Source organism: Panthera pardus, unplaced genomic scaffold (assembly GCF_024362965.1).
Source record: "Panthera pardus isolate Hobbes unplaced genomic scaffold, ASM2436296v1 HiC_scaffold_10, whole genome shotgun sequence".
Taxonomy (NCBI): domain Eukaryota; kingdom Metazoa; phylum Chordata; class Mammalia; order Carnivora; family Felidae; genus Panthera; species Panthera pardus.
The window spans coordinates 79,100,303-79,119,440 of NW_026526655.1; the positions used below are offsets into that span (position 1 = coordinate 79,100,303).

At 38.0% G+C, this 19,138-nt stretch overlaps 1 protein-coding gene across 1 annotated transcript in view; it reads left to right on the forward strand.

Annotated features, from left to right (window-relative positions):
* NEB (nebulin) overlaps window positions 1-19,138 on the forward strand; it is a 224,786-nt gene that overhangs the window by 38,005 nt on the left and 167,643 nt on the right. The window contains 14 exon segments of the mRNA XM_019456312.2: window positions 872-1,069; window positions 2,720-2,827; window positions 4,305-4,403; window positions 5,177-5,281; window positions 5,370-5,477; window positions 6,846-7,157; window positions 7,257-7,463; window positions 9,518-9,622; window positions 10,321-10,428; window positions 12,231-12,542; window positions 13,662-13,868; window positions 15,659-15,763; window positions 16,842-16,949; window positions 18,348-18,659. Coding sequence (XP_019311857.2) covers window positions 872-1,069; window positions 2,720-2,827; window positions 4,305-4,403; window positions 5,177-5,281; window positions 5,370-5,477; window positions 6,846-7,157; window positions 7,257-7,463; window positions 9,518-9,622; window positions 10,321-10,428; window positions 12,231-12,542; window positions 13,662-13,868; window positions 15,659-15,763; window positions 16,842-16,949; window positions 18,348-18,659 — 2,394 coding nt within the window.

A 19,138-nucleotide genomic window follows, 5' to 3' on the forward strand; every position in this document is an offset into this window, starting at 1 on the left:
ATTATGGGGAGATATAATGGGTTTAGAATTTTCCTAGAGGCACTGGGTCAGAATTTTTCTCTTAAGGTAATTGGTGAATGGACATGATAAAGCTGGGGCTTTGACCTAATTAGCACCCTAACATTCCAGAAAACCAGCCAATGAAAGTGCCTTCTGAGGCCCAGTCAAGGCATTTGGTTTATGAGAACACTGTAATAAGTGCCAAGGTTACTTTAATGGCTCAGTTTCACAAACTTTTCTCCTCTGAGGTCTTATTACTGCTGCAGTCTGAAGCTTCTTTTAAATTGTTACCAAAATTAAGCTTGGTATGAAAAACATTTGGGATTCTCAGTGGAGCTTATCTACTGTCAGAAGCATAGTCAGGTTGAAAAATCAGTAACCATTTAAAGATGATGTTAGAAAAGCCAAGCAGTCAAATGTATAGCTCTATTCATGAAGTAGTTATTTTATATAATCAGAAGTATGAAATGATTGTCATAGAATTCTCATCAATTAAAAAATACTTCCTTATTCGAAAACAATTCAAAGTTGAGATGGCTTTGGTAAAAATAATTCTTGTTAAAAGTCCTTGAAAACCCCTGTTTTAAAATAAAGTAATACCTGGTTGAAGCAGAAGCTGTGGGCTCCTAATGTCTGACATTGCTCTTTGAGCTAAAGAGAGATTTGAGAAAATCTGTCCATGTATGATTTTTTTTGGGGGGAGAAAGCATTCAGTAATGTGTAACATATGAACAAATTATAGGAAAAAATAAGTACTCAGATGTTTGAATGTGTTTCTCTAACTCGTGTTAGTTGTTTATGAGCGATTTCTGTGCTTTTCTGGAAATCCATTCAAGATTTGCAGTAATAAATGGAAATTTCCTATTCACAGCGTGAATATCGTAAAGACTATGAGAAGTCAAAAACCATCTACACTGCACCTCTTGATATGCTCCAAGTCACTCAAGCTAAGAAATCTCAGGAAATTGCCAGTGATGTGGACTATAAGCACATCTTACACAATTACAGCTACCCGCCTGATAGCATCAACGTGGATCTTGCCAAGAAGGCTTATGCACTACAGAGTGATGTGAGTAATCAGTTTTTCTCTATTCCCTCTTTCTAAGGTAGAAACTGAAGTGATCTTTAAGTGGAGTCATGTTTTTGACAATTCTCAGAAGTGTCTGCATTGTCTTCTGTATGTAGCAAGTATGTAATGGGAAGATGACCTTTGTGGTTCTATGAGACCATGCCCTTCAGAGTTAGAGAGACGTGACTCTAGCATGAACCCATCACTATATCCCTTCCTTGTAAAACTAGAATAAAAGAATTGTTTTGAGAATTTGAATTCATGCGAAATGCCTAGCTTAGTGTCAGGCCCTGGTGAAGTCTCAGTAAACATTCACTGTTATCATCACCATTGTCACAAAGATCTCCATTATTATCAACAATTTTTTTTATATAGGTAGCTATCTTGTCTACTTTTTGTTTCTTTGAGCTGGACTACTCTATAGACCTCATACATGCAGAGTCACTTGGTATTTGTCTTTTTGTTACTGGCTTAATTCACTTAATGTCATGTCCTCAACATTCATTCATGTTGCAGCATATGTCAGAATTTCCTTCCTTCTTGAGGCTGAATAATATTCCATTATATGTATATACCAAGTTTTGTTTATCCATTTATCTTCCAGTGGACATTTGGTTTGCTTCCAACTTTTGGCTACTGCGAATAATGGTTCTATGAATGTAGATGACAAATATTTATTTGAGACCCTGCTCTCAATTCTTTTGAGTGTACATTCAGAAATGGAGTTGCTAGGTCACATGGTAATTCTATTTTTAATTTTTTGAGGAACCACTCTACTATTTTTTACAGCAACTGTACAATTTGAAATTCCCATTACTAACAATCTTACTTTATGCATTATTATCTTATTTAGCTCTTTAATTTTGCTATGTTTCTTTCTCCTAAGTAGATTGTAAGCCTCTCAAAGGCAGGAAACAAATAGTTTCTTGATTTTTTTTTAATTCCAATTAAAAAGGCCCACACTAAACAGCAATTTGAATTTTGTATCTAGAATGTGAGTTTTAGGTACCTCCTATAGCCAGACAATAAGAGTGGCCTATTATTTTAATAACATTGAGTAACTGTCCCCAAAATAGGAGTAATTCCAAATGATAATGACCTTCCATAAACAAATTAATGAGTGCGACTATTTTAATGCGCATTGTTAATCAACGCAGAAACACTCCTAAACTAATCATTACATATGAAGGGCAATGTGTGCAAACACATATTGCAAATTAACTACTATCATATCTTATCTAATTAGAAAATGAGCGAAATTATCCATCTTCAATGTGGCCTTCAGCCCTAATTTGACTTAGAGTTCTAGCGAGCAAACATTTCACATTTGATTATCTAAATATAACAATTTTATTTCTTCCTTGAAATACAGCTTGCAGGGTAGCATTTGTCCAGTTTGGAACTTGAGTTCCATAAACTTCCCTTCAGTTGGAAATAAGGATCAAATGGAATATATGCCAGCTAGAAGAGCAGTGATAACCTAAGGGCTGTTAAAATCTCTCACGAAGGAAATTTTTTAAATAACCTTAATGTACAGAGGAAGAAGCTTTTCAGAAATCCTAAAAACATCCTTTTGGGTAAAATGTTAAGGGTCTTATGAGTAAGGATGATGCTGAGCAAAGAACAGTAACCTTTCTCTTGATGTTGTAGGTTGAATACAAAGCCGACTACAACAGCTGGATGAAAGGCTGTGGCTGGGTACCTTTTGGGTCCTTGGAAATGGAAAAGGCAAAGAGAGCTTCAGACATCCTGAATGAGGTAAAGCCGTCCTATGTGCTACATACAGAGAGAGAGTTGGGAACGTGCTATGTTAAAGCCCCCAAAACCACGCAAGCACCTTCTTTACTGCTTCATTCTCTAGTAATTGTTGCTGAGATTAAAAAAAACAAACAAACAACGTACCATATGCATGAATTACCCAGGTAGATAAGCATACCCCTTTATGTCACCAAAATCATTTAACCATTCATGATAAAAATATTTTTAAACAACTTTATCAAGGTATGATTTGCGTACCATAAAATTCACCTATTTGAAGTGCACACCTTGACAAGTTTTAATAAGTTCGTATAGTTGCACAGTCATCACCATAATTGAATTTTAAAATGCTTGTAGTATACCAAAGTTTCCTTGAAAAATTCCTGCTTCCATCTTCAACGCCAGGCAACCATAGATTTGCCTTCTTTCTCTATAGTTTTGCTTTTCTAGAAATTTCTTTTGTATTAGACTTTTTTGCACTTAGCACCATGTTTTTGCATGGGTCTGCAATATTTTCTGTATTACTGAGTAGTATTCCTTTGTATAGCTATATTGCAGTTTGGTTGTCTAACAGTGGAACATTCCCATTGCTGTCAGGCAAATCCATCATCAGGGAGGGTAGCCAAATAAAGAAGGAATAGAGGTGCTGAGTGAGGGTTTTCTTCCCACTCAAGTTTCTGTTCTGTGCTTTTGCTTGCTTTTGGTGAGCAACATTTTATCAGATTTTTTCAAAAAACTTCTAGGTTGGTAGTTTTCAGAAGTCTGAAGCTGGGTGGTGCTACTTTGTACACAGAAGTGGGATGTATAATATGCACAAAGGAAGACGACCAGGAGACTAGATGGAGAAGAATATAGGAATGTAGCTAGCAGTTGCCAGCTTCCGATGAGAATACCTTCCAACATCGTCTTTCCTGTGGCTCCTCAGCACTTTAGTGACAACCTGTGTACTAAGCACACGGGGGCTGCAGAACAAAAGTCCTCCCTCTCCTACAGGAACCACTCGCTGTTACCCTAATTCTTCTGTTCCTCCTCCCTCAGCCAGAGAGCTTCTTTACTTCTCTACCTCGGTTGGAGTGACAGGAACTTGAGAACCTGTTAGTGACAGGCAAAGACAATCCAGATTTCCTTGTGTGCTTTTCTGGTAATCCTTTAGAAAACTTTGTGGTGTTTCTGGGTTCTGTTTAGCTGAGAATACCCTCTTTCATTTCATTTTTCATTTCATAAGCAAGAAACAAAGTCTGGTTCCTGAAAGTTGTATTGGGCTGTACTGCCCCAGACAATCCAAAATTAAGCCAATTTTTAAAACACTGGCTTCTGTATTGTATTCATCTTTTCCCCCAAGCCAACCAAGAATCTGTTTACATTTTAAAATCAGGAAAAATCCTCATCTCTCCAAAATAAATTTCAAGGATTTTTTATATATTAGCCTTCAGTGAGAGTAAAATTATTGTTTTTCTTTTTTAAATTCACCAAACAGAAAAAATACCGCCAACATCCAGACACTCTCAAGTTTACCTCGATTGAAGATGCTCCGATTATAGTACAGTCTAAAATCAACCAGGCTCAGAGAAGTGATGTAAGTATTAATCCTATCTGTATTTTAATAAATATTAATTAATACAAGTACATTTGTATTCCTACTATACTGATTACCTGTAGTTATTATGCAGTCTGAAGAGACTCAGTTTTGTGAGCAACTGTAATTCTCCCAGCCTTTCATTAATAAAGCATACCTAATTCATATCTTTAGAGTATTATGTATACTAGGTTCACTGTCCTTTCAGCCATTTAACATTGCCGTCCAAGGAGAAGGTAAGAGGGACTTCTCTTGACGACAAAAAACACTACAAACCTATTTCTAGAAAAGACCAGGAAAATGAACATAGGCAACACATCTTATGGAGGAGTCACATTGTAAGTCAGAGCTAAGACATCATATAAACTACCCCTAAGTCCCATCAGTAACCCACAGATATAATATAGATGGTTTGTGTATCCTACCCAGTTAGCCTCTTCTGTGCTGACCAAAGTGTCTGCAGGTTAACATTTTTATCAGGTTACCTCCCTGGGCTAAGTTCCATGAGGTGCCCCTAACAAAATCCAGAGGTTCCTCAGGCATACCTAAGGACCTTTGCCAGGGCCGAACAGGGACCAAGATAGGGGACCCTGTACATTGCATATGAGACTTTGAAGGCCTACAGATCTTTGCGGGTGAATGTGGAGGTGACACAGGGAATGTCTTTCATAAAAAGCAACTCTCTGCAACATGATCACTCTGAAGTTATTTTCCTGTGTCATTTAACCCCTCTTCCCTACTTTGTTTGTTTATGCACTTTTTCCCTCTTTCAGGTTGCCTACAAAGCCAAAGGAGAAGAAGTGCTTCACAAATACAGTCTGCCACCAGACCTGCCCCAGTTCATCCAGGCTAAAGTTAATGCCTACAATATCAGTGAGGTGTGCACATGAGCTCAGCTGCTGATTGCATGTGAAGCCCTCTCTAAATGTGGCCTGAGTTGTATTCAGATGACTTTTTTTCTTTCAGAGTATGTACAAAACAGACTTGAAAGATTTGAGCAAGAAGGGATATGACCTGAGATCGGACGCGATTCCCATCAAAGCTGCCAAAGCTGCCAGACAGGCGGCGAGTGATGTAAGTAGAGCCGGTGGTCACCTGTGTGTAACTAGAAAGTGTGGGCAGGGTGGACTTGTTATCCCCAAGTCACCATGTCTGTTGTCCCTAATTGGAAGTGAGCCCTTCTGAAAACTATTGAGAAGGGGAAATTCCCTAAATAGATTTGAGTTTTCCTGGGGGTTAGGATTTGTAGAATCTTTACTGGCCAGTTCTCATCAAACACCCTAAGTTAAAGGTCTCATCCATATTGCTACACAGATTCACGTTATTTCTCTCGTGGAAATAAGTCACTCACTATTTAAATCCTTATAGCCTCCTAGTAGTAAGATTTTATCTCAAAACTTGCTTAATTTATATGAATTCCCTCTTTGCCTTACTTCTTTTTACTTCATTGCTTCCAGAGATGGATGAATTGGCCCCAAGTTTCACAGTAATCATTAGACTCATGAAAGTTAGGAATTTTGTTAGTCTTTGTTTCTTTTCCTTATCTTACTTTCACCCAGCTGTGGACTAGTTACTTTCCTCTTTGAGAGTTAAATCAAATTGACTCAAGCCCCTATCATTTGACCTAGAGCTGATGGAGTACCCTCCCCCTCAGCTTGCTGCAGATATTCTGAGGTTTATTGTCTTTTCATAACTCCAGCTCCTGGCTTGCACGTGATGATTTTGCTCTGGCTCACCTGGACTCCCCTACTCTAGATTCACTTCTCTTTCTGGTCTGCATGATCCAGAGATGGAACACAGTCCCCCGTTTTGGATTCCCCTTAAGTCGCAAGCACAACCTCACCGATTGTTTGAAATGAAGTTGACTTTGCACCAATGTAAATAAGTTACAATTGAATAATAAATATCTGTATCCTAAAAGCCCTGCCATCCAAAATTTCTTACCCACCCCCTTTCTCTGTGGGTACTCCTCCAGCTACTCCCCACCCCGACACATACACACAATCCTTCCTTCACGTCTCTGCTTCTCGTTTCCCATGCTTCTTCCCAGATCTCCCCGAGCAAGTTCACTTCTTCTCACCTTCTTATTCAGAGCTGATTCGTGTTTTCATACAACTGGTTCTGGGTCTCTCTTTGGGTATCCAAAGACTCATTAAAATTCTACTGCTACTATAATTCTATCTCGTCACTGATGTGAATTATGGTTAACACCCCCAACCCAACCTCTCTTGGGTGGCAGAAGTAGCTATAGACAATCAAATGGGCTCGATATAACATTTTAATTTTACCAGGCTACATTTCAAACTGTATACAAATGAATATCTAATTGTTTGGTTATTGAAGTAATTTCTGGGGAGCTCCATTGCTTTAAATCATGGTCTCATTGTTCAGTAAAATCTTCATAACTACATTTTAAAATATGCCCACTTTTGTTTCCAATAGGTTCAGTACAAAAAAGATTACGAAAAAGCCAAAGGGAAAATGGTTGGCTTCCAAAGTCTCCAAGATGATCCTAAACTGGTTCACTATATGAATGTGGCCAAGATGCAGTCAGACCGGGAGTATAAAAAAGACTATGAGAAGACAAAGACGAAATACAACACGCCCCATGATATGTTCAACGTTGTGGCAGCTAAGAAGGCTCAGGACGTTGCCAGCAATGTCAACTACAAGCATTCTCTCCATCATTACACCTACCTGCCTGACGCCATGGACCTGGAGTTGTCTAAAAACATGATGCACATACAGAGCGATGTAAGTGACACTCCACCAGACAGTCCCCCTCTGAGGTCAGAACCTGTGTGAGATCCTACCACTCAGGGCACTTACTCCTCTTCTTTCCCATTGCTGTAGAACGCCTACAAGGAAGACTACAACACCTGGATGAAAGGCATAGGCTGGATACCTATTGGCAGTCTGGATGTAGAAAAAGTTAAGAAGGCGGGTGATGCCCTGAACGAAAAGAAGTACAGACAACATCCAGACACCCTCAAATTTACGAGCATTGTGGACTCCCCAGTTATGGTCCAGGCAAAACAGAACACAAAACAAATCAGTGATGTAAGTACAATGAAAGAAAGGGGGCAAAGAACGGAGGGAGGCTTTAACAAAATAAACAGCCGCTCAATTTTTTTATTCTTCTGAGCCAATAATTTTCCTTGTATTTAATTTAAAAATAAAAATTAAAATTATTTTTAGTTTGGGCACTAATATTTTCATTTTCTTCTATCTTGCTATTTTCTTTCCTTTTTAAAACCTCCTTTTTAACTTCCTTTGAAATACTGCTATTGGATAAATTTGTCATGATGAACAAGTTCTGTAGTACTGCACATGTGTGCCTGTGTGCACATACACACAAAACTTAAGCTTAAGTCCCAGACACTTTGGCAAATATATCATATTCAATTCTATATTAAGTTGCTTATATTTGCTTTTCATATGTAAAATACTAACACAGGGAAGTAACTCATATGGGTATATGATTTTGCGTCTCAGAATTCATCATATATAAATATTATAGAGACTTTCAAAACCTTAGGTCTTAGAGATTAGTATATTGTTTGTCTGCCTGTCCATGAACAATGTATATGATCTGGCTAAAGTGAGATCCAAAGGAAAGTTAGATAGAAGAATTAAAGGGATATAAAAAGCATTAATTTATTAATTTATTGAATGAATGTTTTTGAATACCTTCCCTGTGCCAGGCACTGTATTATATGTTGAGGGTATAAAGATGACATAGACAAAGATTAGTGAGATACAGGATATGACAAAGATATAAGATAGGAGTATAAAATGGCATGGACGAAACCAGAGCATTGTCCTACTGAGAGGTGAATGCTACAGGAGAGGTATGTGCCAAATAAATATAAGGGAAGAGGTAACTGCCTGCCAAGGCTTCCCTGGCAAATAAGGGAAGGGTGCATTCTTGGCAAAAGAAAAAAACAGAAGGACCGTCAAGAGGTAATGAGTGGAAGGACAATGAAGGGTTTGGGATTGTTATTTCATCATTGAGGGTCTTGTGTCCTAATTTATACTCTGGACATCGTGGGGTGGGTAATGGGAAGTATTGAAGATCTTAATCCTTGGAGTTGCATTATCAGACTTGTGTTCTAAAAGATAGCTCTGACAAGTGCTGAGATTGCATTGTTGAGGGGAGAGATTGGAGGTAAGGGGGTGGATTAAAAGCTCTGACAGAAATCTAACAGAAGGCTCATTTGGGCTTCAACTAAAGCAGTAGCAATGGGAAAGGAGATGTGTGGAAGGTAGAACTGATGAGATTCTGTGAATGCTGTGAAAGCTTAGCTATGGTTTCTACAGGCAGTGAGGAAGTAAAGATAGCTCTTGGATTTCTGGAATGAATTATTTAGTATTTGAAGGTTCAAATAGATATCAGCCACTTTAGACTTTATTTATGATAAATGCATACCGGTTTATATGTGATGTTGTACATAGACGTGCCTAGGGATTTATAGGATTAATGACAGTCGGGATTGGTAATCTACTTGTGATTTCAGTTGGGTTTTAGTTTTAGAAATTAAGCAATTTCTTTTCTATTACCAAGAAAAGGATACAAGTTCTATACCATGCACTTAGATGTCTTTCAGACATCTGTAAAAGGATAAAGTACGGTAAATATGAAATGGTAAACCTTTTGAGTACACTGGGTTTATGTATAAGCGCCTTCATATACTGAAGAAATTACCATGTGGTTTTACCGCTGCAATTATAATTGGAAAGTTTTTAGCAGAAGTGAAAGACTCATTCTAACTGCCATTTTCTAAGACCTTAAGAAATTTTAATGCCACTAGCAAACGCTGAACGTTTCTGGCTTGGGTGAATCCTGTTTATTCATAATAGGGTTTCACATTTGAACTTATTTTCTATTCATCTCAGTCAAAGATGCCTGTTTTCTATTTTTCTCTCTATTTTAATACACAAAGCTTTGGGATCTTTCTAAAGACAAAATGTTTGAGTTTTTTAAAAATAGGAAAATACCTTTCATGATTTTTAACAATAGGAATCGTGGTGGACTGTGCTAAGTGTGCAATTAAAGCCTTTTCCGTTTTTGTGCTATCTTTAATGCATTTTATTTTTGTGATTGTGTGTTGCAGATCTTATACAAAGCTAAAGGAGAAGATGTGAAGCATAAATACACTATGAGTCCTGATCTTCCTCAGTTTCTCCAGGCCAAGTGCAACGCTTACAATATAAGTGATGTAAGTAGGGTTTTTGATAGTGTGTGAAATCCAGACATGATGGTAAAATAATAGAATTTTAGAGTAGAATGTGGCCTTGCTAATTATTTAGGTCAGTTTCCTACACACCCCGTATGAAGCCTATCTCCTGATGATGGCTCTCGCCTCTTGAGTCAGCCTTTTCCAGGGCAAGAAAACTCAAAAGGATATACCATTTTCCCTTACATGGAGCCCAACATCTGTTCCTCTAAAACTTCGGCTTATTTTTCCTAGTTTTGCAAATAGAGAAAGTTATTTTCCTGCAGAAACATAGGAATAAATGAAATCCTTTTATTACAATAATACTGAAGTTTCTAAAGCTAACCACTTGGTCTTCCCTTGACCTTCCTTTCATAAGACTAGACAACTTCATTTTCTGCAGTTGGTCCTCACATACCAGGGTTTCCAGAATCTTTATTCTAGATCCACTCCAGTTTCTCAGTATTCTGCTTCAGTATGTAGCCAAACCAGGTTTGGGTGAGTAATTGGTACAGAGTCCTATAATTTCATGCTACACAAAGTGTGATATTTTGCTAACGTGACTTCCTAAAACAGAACATGCGTTAGGAGATTCCTTTACTGTATAGCTGGAAAAGAATAAAACAATCCCAGCAACTGAGGAATCACTTTGGCTGATTAATACACAGCATGCTGACGTCCTTTTTCCTTTTATATCCCAGGTCTGTTATAAACGGGACTGGCATGATTTAATAGCCAAGGGCAACAATGTGCTGGGTGATGCTATTCCCATCACTGCAGCCAAAGCATCCAGAAACATTGCCAGCGATGTAAGTAAAAATTTTAGGTGAAATGTGGGTGATTGCCTTTTTAAACGGTAATTAAATGTGTGCTTGTCTAAATGATAAAACAGTATGTTGAATTAATGACATTCAAATTCTCCACAAAATATTGTTTTGAAAACCTGTCACTTTTTCAACATTCTGTGATTCTTTTCAGTTGACCCCACTTGGTAGAGCTGTCATAAATCTGAAAGCCACTTTCTCCCCGATTCATAGCCCAAATTACCTTTACTGACACATTACCCTGACAGCCCACATTTATTTTCAGTGTGAACACCCTAACTGGCACTAACACATTAAATTCAGATGACTGCCTGCATTATAATTGTATTAAGAAGATTGCAAAGATGTTATATAAAATGTAAAGATCTTATAAACCAAATGGTTAAAAGGCCCATTTTTCTAGAATATAATTTTGGCTTATGTAAATTGATGCCCATTTCATCTGTAATAGGAAAAGCATACACTTACATTTCTTCCCGTCATTGAAACTCAAAAATTTCAACAAGCAAGCATGCCCTGTAGACTTCACTGTCACATACTATTTTGGAGGCTTACAATCACGGTTTAGGAAAAAAGGAGAAAGAAACCACCCATGTGTACAGACCACTTGGGAGCTAGCGGTGTAAGAATTCTACAACTTTCCTTGTAGGGATGCCACTGAAAATGTGTTCTTCAAAGATTTGTACACTGTTATGAAATAAATTTCTAGTTTAAGGACAAAGTGAAAGTCTAAAGTACGACATTATCTTTTTTATTTTTTATTTTTATTTTTTTTAGAGCTTGCACAGAGGTTTGTCTAACATGCCTAGAAATGAAATGTCTTGATAATCCGATTGCCTGCTAAACTCTTATTTATAAATCAGTGCATATGTGACAAGAGCAGGGTATCTGCAGAGTTTAGGTGGATTTGCATTCGCTTACCTAAAAATTGAGGTTTTGACCTGTTATATACAGTACGACTCAATCTACATCCCATTGCCAGTTCCAACAGTGAGATACCATGGGCTGCAGAGCTTTTGTAGTTAGGTCTTTACTGATGGGGAAAGCTCACAGCCATTCCTGCCCTTACTGCAGCTCTTTAATTCCTCTGCAGCTGCTTCAGCAGTGAGCTTGGAAAGTACCTGCTGAGAAATTGGTGGGGAAGGCCCAGCTCCCTGCCCAAGCATCTAAATTGATGCCACCTAGAAAGAAGAGGGTTTTTATTTTATTTGGTCAGCCTGAGACAACAAAATAATGTTTTCTACCCCCACCCCAAGAAAAACTGAGTGTGAACTTGCACATGGAATCCTTTAGAGTTTCTTCTGCATCTGTTACATACATATCACTTGGCCAATGGGAAAAGCAAATGGAAGATTTTCTTAATTTCTAATATTCTGTGATGTATGATAACATTCTATGATGGTGATAATATATTGGCTTGGGAAAATTCACATCCCTAGGAAACCAAGAGGTATTGGCCTTATGTTTTGAATGTGTCTTGTTTATACTAAGCATGAAAATTCAACCGGCTTTACGTAAAGTTCTACATGCAAATGCATTTGTAGGATTTATAGCAAAGAAAGAAACGGGGCTTGAATTTATCATGCTACCCACTTGTAACCCAGCAGTATTGGATATAAATGTTTTCAGTCTGAACTTTCTGGAGGCAAATGGGGGTGGGTGGGTATGTTTTGCACTTCTTGTATAATCTCCCAGGAAGTCACAATGTTCTAAGTGCCTTTGTGTATGAATATACTTGCTATACCTATCAATGCCTAGGACTTTGCTAACCAAATTTTCCTTTGCAGTATAAATACAAGGAAGCTTATGAGAAGGCAAAGGGGAAGCATGTGGGTTTTAGAAGCCTCCAGGATGATCCCAAGCTGGTCCATTATATGAACGTGGCAAAGTTGCAGTCAGATCGTGAATACAAGAAGAACTATGAGAACACCAAAACCAGCTACCATACCCCTGGGGACATGGTTAGCATTACTGCTGCAAAGATGGCCCAGGATGTTGTCACCAACGTCAACTACAAACAGCCGATACATCATTACACATACCTACCCGATGCCATGAGTCTTGAGCATACCAGGAATGTGAATCAAATTCAGAGTGATGTAAGTATGTATAACATAACAGACCCAGAAATGTTGGTGCTTGAGGGACAATCATTTCCTCCCATTTTAGTTGACTTCACAATACAGTGATATTTGAAAAGTGCATTTTTCAGGGCACCTGGATGGCTCAGTCAGCTAAGTGTCCAACTCTTGATTTTGGCTCAGGTCATGATCCATAGTCATGAAATTGAGCCCCAGGTCCAGTTTGGCATGGTGCCTGCTTGGGATTCTCTCTCTCTCTCTCTCTCTCTCTCTCTCTCTCTCTGTCTCAAAAGAAAAAATATATATATAATAAACAATCATTATTGAAAGACTAACAAATGCATGGTAGACAAGCTATGTTTTTCCTGGCTTTCTGTGTTCCTATTGAAGTCATTGACATTGTCTTTATTATGGATCAAAGGTAAAACTTATTCCACTAAGTATATAAACCACCTTGATTCTCAACAAGAGGAAATGGTTGCTGCTTAAGTGCTGATATTCTTTATTCTTCTGAACCCAGAAAAGTTTTTTTTTCTTTTTTTAACCAAAAATCACACTCTCATGCATGTTAATCTATGTAATGAGTCATCTAAAATGAACCAGGAAGGCTTTGTGATTGCAGCATGATTCATGGAGAGCTGCATGGGGAGGGTGTTTAATATTCAGGGCATTTCCTTCTGCAGGAACCAGATTTCTGTAAGAATCATCCTCTGTAAGGGAAGATATGGTATTCATTTATAGTTGCTTAATAAAGGTGTCTCTCCCCAGCTGAGACCAGGAATAGCCTAGGTGGGCAGTATGGGTGAAATTCAAAGTGGTGGGGTTTTCAGTGAAATCAAAAAGAAAGCCCAATTTATTGTTGAAAGAGAAATCTTTTTTTTTTTTAGTATTACCCATGGAAATATGTGGCCTAGATTCTCTCTGCACTGTATAATGCACTCTAACAACAGACTGCTTTTTCTTATTACCAAATTCTGGGTAAGAAGCTCAGTGGCAGACATAGTGAAAAGCTTCTTTATAGACATGAGCATGCTGAAAGTGTTGCTATTCATTTCCTTTGGATAGAATTGAAGGTTTCAGAGACATCTTTTGAGTATTCTGTTGGATATCTCCTCATATGAGATTACTCTTTTACAGAATGTATATAAAGACGAGTATAACAACTTCTTCAAAGGCATTGGATGGATCCCTATTGGTTCTCTAGAGGTTGAGAAGGTCAGGAAAGCAGGTGATGCTTTAAATGAGAGGAAGTATCGACAGCACCCAGATACCATCAAGTTCACAAGTGTGCCTGATTCCATGGGCATGGTTTTGGCTCAGAAGAACACAAAGCAGCTAAGCGATGTAAGTAGTTTCCCTTCAAAAGGGTTTGTCCATGAATAACACCCACTCCACCATCCTTCTTTAATCCAACACTTGAAGGTGCATCTGTGTTAGCATATCAACTGCTTTCAGGGTAGAATAGGAAGGTTTCACTTTTGAAGCAACTTGGAACTTGAACATAAAGAGAACAGGGAAGGGAGAAGGAGGATTTTCCAAAGTTGCTTTATTTTCCAAATATAGAGAATATGTACTATTTATAAGCAGACCCCTATCATTATACACATGAAATGAAATAAAATGATTACTCTTATCATCTGTAATTCCATCTGAATGGTAAACCAAGCTATTTATTGCTCTGAGTTGCAACCGTTCTACCTGGTTACACGGGGAGAAGGAGCAATGTCCTAATCCTCTTGCATAAGAGCTCTGTGTTCTGAAAAGCAATCCCGAGAGTGGCCTCTGGGGAGGAGGTAAGCAGTTTACTTTCAGAGTCAGCTGAGTCTCATTTCTGAGCCCAGGTCTATCTGGACCCTTGCTATCTCTACCCTTGGTAGAGCCTAATCACAATATTTGGTGCTTCATCTCATTTGATAATTTCAAGTTCTGTTAAAATACCTCCACCAGAAAGAGAAGAGTAAGTAAAAAGCAAAGATGTGTATTCTTAGCCCCAGATATTAGAAGGTGGGGAATGCTTTGCTTGGCTCAGATCTGAGGATTATCTGTGGATTTTCTCAGGCCAGTCTCTGCTTTCACATTACCATGGATACTTTGAGATTAATTCTTTTTTAGTGGCAATAAATATGTAAATTCTTTTGATTTCTTTTGTACCGAGTGAGAGACTCACTGTGTTTTTCCAGTGAGCTAGGAGAACTGCACACTCACTAATTGTCTTCCCCATCCCAATAAATGCCATCAACATCTACCCAGTTACTCAAGCCAGAAACCTGGATGTTATTACTGATGTCTCCCTGTGTGATCCCTCCATCAATGCATCTGCTGAGCTAGCCTCCTAAATCTCTCCCAGCACCCTATGGAGCACTTTTCTGTCTTCCAGCTGCCCACAGTCCTAGTTTGGGCTTCCATATCTCTCATGGACACTTGCATGGTATCTGGACTCCCTGTCTGGGGTCACCCATGACCACCAGAAGAGCTATCTTAAAATATAAATCACATCCCTCTTACACTTTAAACTTTTTAGTAACTGCTCCTTGAACATCTAAACTTGTTACCTTGGCTGAAAAGGCCCTCAGTTCTGTGGCCATGTTCCCCATCCTGTTGAAGTCTGCCAGACCCCCTCAGCACACTCTAGCCCTGTGACACAGGCTGCCTTCAGTCCCTCACTCTGGCCGTGCTCTTTCCAGACTCGAGAGCTCTGCTTTGGCCTGGACTCCTCCCCTTTCTTCGTCTGGGCATAAATGTCACCTGCTTAGAGAGCCTTTGCTGACCATCCTTGTTTCTTTCCTAAAGTTATTCTATTTACAACATATCATACACTCTAGCTCTTCCAGTTTACATTTTTATTCTCTGTCTCCTCTACTGCACTATAACCTTCAAGAAGACATGTCTGCCTTTTTCAACAATTTACACGCAGAAACCTATCCCCCTACCTAGCCCATAGTGCTGCCCAGTAAATATTGGTGGAATAAGCAAATGGATAGGTCTGCTAACATCCTGCCATTTGATAGTACAGGTATTTGACTTGCATATGGCAAAACATGAATTATAACCTTCCTTTTTAAAGGAGTGTGTGCTTGATGAAACTTACATTATGTTAACTAATGACATTTGCATGCTGCCTCCTTTGTTTGTAGTTGAACTACAAAATAGAGGGAGAGAAACGGAAGCATAAGTACACTATGGACCCTGAATTGCCTCAGTTTATTCAGGCCAAGGTCAACGCCTTGAACATGAGTGATGTGAGTATTTGGCCTGGTGCCAGTCTAATATTGCTAACATGGGCCTCCTCTTTTCAGTTCTGTATAATTCTAGCAGTGAGAATTTTAAGGAGTATGGACCTTTTGAGTCTCTGTTGGAAAGTCATTGTGAAAACATGACTGCTGGTTAAACCTGAGGCTCCTCACCCCCTCCCCTGTCTTTGGAATGTCCATTCTGCCCACCATTCCCACAGTAGGAGACATTTTCAAGGATGCAGCCTTGATAGAGCAGTATGTTGTTGGGACCATCTGACTGGCATACGTGACTGAACCCAGTTAAGGCCTCTGTATAAACTTTGAAGATTGTGGTGGGCAGGTGAGGAGATCTACTTGTCTCATGGCCGCCCACGACAAGCCTTGTGTGTAAGTTCCCTTGTTTATTAAACCTGTCACCTGCCAATCTGCAGTGGTCTCCCTCTTTGTTCGGTCTCACCTTGCCCTCCATGTATGGGGGCCAATTTTTAAATCAGTCAACAGTAATGAATAGTCTGTAATAAGCACAAGTATTGCTTTGTCTAATTTTTGTTTCAGTCATTAAAACTTGTATAAAAGTTTATTATTAATTTTCTTTAGAAACTCTTTTTTGGCATATAAATAGCCTCTTGGGTAGTCTAGATACATAATTGGTGGTGATGTTTAAATTTACTATTATGAGTTGTTTCCTTTTGCTTTAAAAAAAGTTGGTAAATTCTAACTTAAAAATGTAATCAAACCTGGATAAAATTGTTCATTTCTTAAAAGATGTCTTAGTCATTCTTCCTAACATTCTAGGCTCTTTTGTCTCCAAATAAAATTTTTTGGTACTCATTTCTATACTTTTGGTTTATTTAAATTTTTTTCTGCTTTTGTAAGTAATATTTAAGCATTAATTAAATCTGGGTGGTACTACATCTGAATGTTTTATTTTAGTTTTCATACCTTTCTATAAGATTAAATTGCTTCATTATAAAAAATACAAGAAAATTAAAGTATTACATGCTTATTATAGAAAAGTTTGAAAATGTAGAAATATATTCAAGTAGAATAATAAAATAATAAAATACTCTTTCCTTTTTTCAAGGCTCATTATAAAGCAGACTGGAAGAAAACTCTTGCTAAGGGCTATGATTTGAGACCAGATGCCATTCCAATTGTTGCTGCAAAAAGTTCAAGAAATATTGCTAGTGATGTAAGTCTAATCTGAAAGTAGAAAACTCTTCTTCTATTTTTAAAACCTTTACATGGTATACGAGGATATATGAGGTAAATTAGGAAATAAAATATTATAGTATTAAAATATTTCCTAACATCCTAAGTGCCAGTGAATTATATTACTTTGCTTTAAAATCTTTATTTTTTTTTAATTTTTTTTAAATGTTTATTTATTTTTGAGACAGAGAGAGACAGAGCATGAACGGGGGAGGGTCAGAGAGAGAGGGAGACACAGAATCTGAAACAGGCTCCAGGCTCTGAGCTGTCAGCACAGAGCCTGACGCGGGGCTTGAACTCACGGACCGCGAGATCATGACCTGAGCCGAAGTCGGACGCTTAACCGACTGAGCCACCCAGGCGTCCCTAAAATCTTTAGAAATTCAATACAAAAAGAAAATTTTTTAAACTGTGAAAAATGTTTGGTACTCTCATTGAAGTTGGAAACTGCTTTTTATTTGAATTTTTTTTTCAAGAAAAAAACTTTGGCATACTAAAATGTCACTAAGTCAAAAAAAGTCTCCAAGTATTTTAAAAGAATAAAATTTTTTAACATAATTTTCACAAAGAAAAAATATGATAAAATATAGGGGCACCTGGGTGGCTTAGTTGGTTAAGCATCCGACTTTGACTCAGGTCATAATTTCACGGTCCGTGGGTTCGAGACCTGCATCAGGCTCTGTGCTAACAGGTCAGAGCCTGGAGCTTGTTTCGGATTCTGTGTCTCCCTCCCTCTCTGCCCTCCCCTGCTCACACTCTCTCTGTCTCTGTCTCTCTCTCTCTCTCAAAAAATAAACATTAAAAAAAATTTTAAAACTGATAAAATATGGAAAACCAGGAAGAATTATAGATTTAAATGAGAGGATTTTAGTTACTTACCTACTTATTTACTTTTTATAAGTTAAGTTATATTTTCTATGAGTTGATATAATAACTTGGTAGAGTAAAAATTCATTTGGAGTTGAATACACTAATTTGTATAAGAGCTCTGCTGAAATTTACTCAGGATTACACAAGTACTTTATAAAATAATGCAGTTCTTTTTGGAATTGATTATTAAAAAATATATATACACCAAATCCTTACTAGACTTTTCAGGAACCTTTGAGAATACTCAAAGAATCTACTTATAAATAATCTAGATGTAAACCACAAATTACCCCATTCTTAATTATCCCCAGAGCAAATCTCAAGACCCTCCATTAGAAATACTTTCCTAGTTATTTATTTAAAAATACTAAAAAACTTAGATGTTACCTGCATTCAGACCAAATTTGGCTATTGCTTAATTTGTTACGTAAATTCAGTATAACACTTTAGTATTTCCTGTAATTGACCCTATCAACCTTCTGTCTGTTTGTCTTTCTGTTTAATATAGTTCAAGTATAAAGAGGCTTATGAGAAAGCCAAAGGCAGGCAAATTGGATTTCTCAGTCTTCAGGATGATCCTAAACTGGTTCATTACATGAATGTAGCCAAAATCCAGTCAGATCGTGAGTACAAAAAGGGCTACGAAGCCAGCAAGACCAGGTATCACACACCCTTGGACATGTTCAGCGTGACAGCAGCCAAGAAATCTCAGGAGGCTGTTACCAACACCAACTACAGACAACCCTTCCACAGCTACACTCTGCTGCCTGATGCCTTGAATGTGGAGCATTCCAGGAATGCAATGCAGATCCAAAGCGATGTACGTAACAGTCAATACATTGTGGGCATAGAATTAGTTATCCGTTTATAGCCGGTGGGAGGGACAAACAAGAAATTGGCAATTCCATTTACTTCATCTTAAACCTGGCCGGACTCACTATAATTAGGGATCCTCTCCAGAATTTGGAGTTTTAGAATTTCACTCATGTGAACTATATATAGCTTTAACATTTTTGTTTTAGTTAGTGTGTGTGTGTGTGTGTGTGTGTGTGTGTGTTAGACACAGTATATGATATATTCTGTGAAAAGCTAAGAGGTTCAAATGAGTGCAATATACTGTCTTTCCAGTGTAAAATTCTTCTACCTTTTCCTCCAAGAAAGTTAAATTTAAAAAGGAATTATTGGGTCAGGTTTTCCTGTTCAAAATCACCAAGAATTCAATCACTTTGTAATTTGGTTTCTTTTCCAAAAGATGACAGGGAATAAAAAGCAGGTTACTCTCTTTTCCCTCTTTTTTTT